Here is a 4,727-nt window from a genome sequence, read left to right as displayed (position 1 = left end):
GAACAAATTACCTTATAGTGTATTATTTAAACAGACCTAAAAAACTACTCGTATTAATCTTAGAAATTTATACAACCAAGCTAAATCTAACAAAGTCGTTTACGACTAACATACATACACAATCACAAACGAGCTACGAACAACGAGCTATTTACTAATTTCCCATTAAAAAAAAGGAGACATTCCCTAATCTAAAAACAAATAAAAATGGTAAAAAAAAAAGTGAAGAAGTAAAAGGATGGGCTATGGAGAAAGAAAGAAAGGAAGAGATAGCTAGGAAGGTTTAATTGTCCCCTAATAACCAAACCCAAAAAACTGAAAAAGACACAAAAGTAATGGAACAGAGACAATGGAGAAAGACTGGTAACATTTATTTTACACTTCTCGTTTCTCGCTCCATCCCTCATTTCATCTTCATCTTCATCTTCTTCCCCCATTTCATTCCCCAATTTCATCCCCATTTTCATATTCAGGTAATAACATTTTCAATTCATCGAAACCCCAACATCATATCTTCCTTGATTTTAACGTTATTGGTTTCAAATCTTATGTAATCCCTGTCGTCATCTTTTTTACCAATTGGGTTTTCAGTTTTACGTTAGTTTCCATCGTCGACCACCTTCCGTTTATCAATGCGGATGAGCGTTGGATCTGGTGGATCCACAACATCCAGTTTCAATTATTAAATTATTATATCTTTTTCCTTATTATTTTAATCTTAATTCTTTGAATAAATTAGCTGTTGGAATATATATCATTGCCTTTACTGATCTGGGTTGCTGTGATATCTCATAAAAATTTCAACTTTTTAATTATTTGGTAGGTGTGTTGTGCATTGTCTGAGCCTTATAATGCTTCATTCTTTCATGGGTTGAGCTTTGAAGATTAAACAATGATGGCGAGCTTATACGAGGAAGAAGAGTATCGGTTTTTCGATGCTCGGGATAGCATTGGGTCAGTGGATTCAGTTTCTGAAGCAGATGATGATTTGGTGGTTAATGGTTTCCAATATGATGTTTGGTCTGTGGCTCCTAAAAGTGTTCACCAGAGGAAGAATACTTTTCTTAAGTTTATGGGATTAAAGTCTGAAGATCAAGTTGTCGAAAATGAAGACGACGACGATGATGATGATAAGGAGGATGACAGGGTGTCGCGTACGAGTCGTACGAGTGGAGCTGTGTTGAGAAGTGATGTGAAAGAAGAGGATGTTGCTTCAACGAGTTGCTGTAATTCGTGTTCGTTGAGGGTTCGAGATTCGAATGGCGAAGAGGATGGAGGGAAGTTATCAGAAGTGGTACAACCTCCATTGGTGCAGAAGGTTGTAGATAGACATGTTAAGGTTGCTGATACCATGTCTAGAACAGTGAGCAAAGTGAAGGGTCAGCTGTTGGATAGGTTACGGTCAATGGCGTGTAATGCTGTTCAGAAACGGGTTAAGCCTCGTTGTATTGAATCGGCTCAGGCTCACTGGGCGAAGGTTCAAAGGGTTAAAGTTCATCAAAGTAAGAAGCGGTTGAAAGAGCTTTCGGCTGTGTTTATCGGTCAGGATATCCAGGCTCACCAAGGTTCGATTTTGACTATGAAGTTTAGTCTTGACGGGCGTTATTTGGCTAGTGGTGGTGAAGATGCGGTTGTTCGTGTTTGGCAAGTTGTTGAAGATGATAGATCGAATGAAACAGACATCCCAGATGTCGACCCGTCTTGTTTATACTTTACTGTGAATAATCTTGCTGAATTGGCACCATTAATGGCTGAAAAACAGAAGATTAGCATGCTGAAAAGCTTGAAAAAGACTAAAAATTCAGCTTGTGTTATCTTCCCCCCTAAAGTGTTTAGAATATTGGAGAAACCCGTTCACGAGTTCCGTGGACACAAAGGCGACGTCCTTGACCTCTCATGGTCAAAAGATAACGTAAGTAAATTAAATTGTATACTTATCATACAAAATGTACCATAATTCTTCACATTTAGTGGCTGAAATTGATCATGTGTTGCTGTTTTTCTTGGTGCAGTTTCTTCTGTCATCGTCGGTTGATGAAACCGTTCGGCTATGGAAAGTTGGCAACGACTCTTGTCTCAAAACATTCCCGCATAGCAATTACGTGACGTGTGTTCAGTTCCAGCCCGCGAACGAAAATTATTTCATAAGCGGTTCAATTGACGGAAAAGTTAGAATCTGGTCCGTTTCGGGTTGCCAAGTCGTCGACTGGATAGACATAAGAGAAATAGTCACTGCTGTGGCCTACAGTCCAGATGGAAAGGTTTGATTTTTGTTCATCTGTGTTCATCATTTTAATGTTAAACACACACGGGTTATTTAAAAAACCTAACATTCCTTATTTCAGGGTGGCGTAATCGGATCCATGACAGGCTGTTGCAGTTTCTTTAGCATCTCCGGTAACATTCTTGTTCGTCATCACCGTATAACGTTCGTTGGTCAAAGATTGCCTCGTTTCATTCGACTCGTTTCTTTTATGTTTCAGAAAACCGGTTCCAGCTAGAAGCTTCGGTTTCATTAAATAGTAAAAAGAAGTCACCTTGCAAGAGGATAATCGGATTTCAGGTATCTTCTTTGTTTCAAAACTACCCAGATCTTACCATATTTTACAAATCTTTATCTGATTTTGTATTTGCTTTTTTTATGTAAACTGTAGTTTTGTCCACAAGATTCAAGCAAAGTTATGGTCACTTCTGCTGATTCCCATGTCAGAATTCTCCATGGCCCCAATGTGATTGGAAAATTTAGAGGTACAATTAGTGCTGTGAAACTGACAAATCAGAGTACCATACTGTAACCAAAATTTGGAAACATGAGACCCCAAAACCAGACCAAATACAAAACTGGTTTGGTCCCAAACCAGGCTGTAAACCAGACTCAGACTTCCTGTTAATGGTTCAACCTTAATCATTCACCTAAACAGCGTATGGTTCTGGTTTGGTATCATGGTTTTCGGTTTGGTGCCGAGTTTCGTACATGCATAAATAATGTCAGTTCATTGTCTATGAAATCATAACTGTTTTCAACCAACGTCGTTCTAAATTCTTGAAACTCATGAACTCCAGGTCAAAGAAATGCTGGAAACCCGTTTTGCGCATCGTTTACATCAGACGGGAGGCATATAGTGTCGGCTAATGAGGATTCTAACGTATATGTCTGGGACTGTGATAATCAAAACAAGTCTTCCGTTTTTAAACAAAAGACGGTAAGATCTTACGAGTGGTTCTATGCCGGTGCATCAGTAGCGTTACCATGGTCGGGCGGAAGTGCACACACAAACCCGCTGGCACCATGTTACTTTTCTCTAGGTCAAGACTTTTTTCTAGAATCGGGTTCGAAAGGTTCTGCAACTTGGCCTGAAGAAAAGCTTCCATCTTCCGGTCCGTTATGTAAATCGAGATACAAATTCTTTAGATCGTCTAGCCAGAGCTCGTATGACAGTCACAAGTGGGGTATGGTGATTGTTACAGCAGGCTGGGACGGACGGATCAGATCGTTTCTAAACTATGGGCTACCGGCAACCGTCTGAACTCAAAAAAGTGTTTATGGAATGAGCAAACCAGGACCATCAGTTTAATCATTTGGTACAGTGGAAACAGCCAAGCCTGCCGTATTTGATTGGGATCCTCTGAATTACTTATTCAAGAAAAATTACATCTTCGGGCCCGGGTGGATATGGAGTTCTCCTTGCCAATGGGGCCTGTTAAAGATGTCGCGTTTCAGAAGAGTGGGGCCGCCTGCATCCGTTAAAACGAGAAGCTGGTGGTTGTGACTTTTTAAGAGGTGGGTGGTACGGAGGTATCTTGGCAATTGGCAGCAATGAATGATTGAGAACCAAGTGGGGTAACAACCTAAATGATTAAATGGGTAGCATATGACAGATGTGTTTTATGTGGCTATGGCTTTACTTTTGGTCCAAAGAAGCAAAAGATCAGAGGGGCAATGTTGTCTTTTTATTTACTAACAAAGCTGCAAGAGGAGGATGTTTGGCATTCTGTAGTTTAATGCCTCCTTTTTATTGCAACAATGAGGAAGATAATGAAGAGTAGGTGCAATGTACAGAAGTAGTAGTAGTAGATCATCATCAGTTTATATGGTTTTTTATCCAACTGTATTTATAATTTTGGCTCAATTTGATTATTTGGACATCCTCAAAAACCCTAGACTGTGTGTACACATTGTTTGCAGGATTCAAATTATATCCGATTGCAATGTTGTAAAAATTGCTACGCTGGCGGTGGAGGACAGACCAACGAGAATCGGATTAAAATTTTTATATGTGTTTTTTCAAACTTATATACACACATATTGATATGAATATAGTACTTCAAAGTTCACATATTAACATAGGTAGTGTTCGTGTTGCAGAACAGAATTGGAATTTAAATTCCATTCCTATTGTTATTCGTCTTAACAAAAGAATGAATTGAATTGAATCTAAATCATTGATTCATCTCCAGCCTTTTAGATACAAGATAGTTGTCCATTGACAAAGACAAAGGCAAAGCTTAACACCTTGGGAGAGGAAGGCCTTAGGATCAAATTGCACAAAAAGCATGGAATAAAAGAAATTTGTCGTTAAAAAATACATAATTCTATTAATAATAATAATTATACCAAGCAAACACATAATAGGATATCAAGGAATTCTTTAAAATCTAATCCCAAGTCCATTAAATTTCATGAAACCAACACTACCTTAGTTCATATATTAGGTCGGAACTCCAGT

General features: G+C 38.7%; 1 protein-coding gene across 2 annotated transcripts; it reads left to right on the top strand.

Moving 5' to 3' along the window:
• The first annotated feature begins 268 nt into the window (after positions 1 to 268).
• LOC110872935 (WD repeat-containing protein 44) lies at positions 269 to 4,316 on the top strand. 2 transcript variants are annotated; one of them, XM_022121841.2, is made up of 7 exons: positions 269 to 363; positions 824 to 1,912; positions 2,013 to 2,261; positions 2,346 to 2,397; positions 2,484 to 2,563; positions 2,655 to 2,748; positions 3,064 to 4,316. In XM_022121841.2, the coding sequence occupies exons 2-7, from the start codon at positions 893 to 895 to the stop codon at positions 3,525 to 3,527; spliced, it is 1,959 nt and encodes a 652-aa protein (XP_021977533.1). In that variant the 5' UTR covers positions 269 to 363; positions 824 to 892; the 3' UTR covers positions 3,528 to 4,316. The 2 variants fall into 2 exon arrangements, with proteins under 2 accessions (XP_021977533.1, XP_021977532.1); XM_022121840.2 differs by having other exon boundaries at positions 277 to 473.
• The last annotated feature ends 411 nt before the right edge of the window (positions 4,317 to 4,727 follow it).

Source organism: Helianthus annuus, chromosome 8, assembly GCF_002127325.2.
Source record: "Helianthus annuus cultivar XRQ/B chromosome 8, HanXRQr2.0-SUNRISE, whole genome shotgun sequence".
In the NCBI taxonomy this organism is placed as follows: Eukaryota; Viridiplantae; Streptophyta; class Magnoliopsida; order Asterales; family Asteraceae; genus Helianthus; species Helianthus annuus.
The sequence above is the reverse complement of the archived record's forward strand: the minus strand, read 5'-3'. Positions and strand labels throughout refer to the sequence as shown.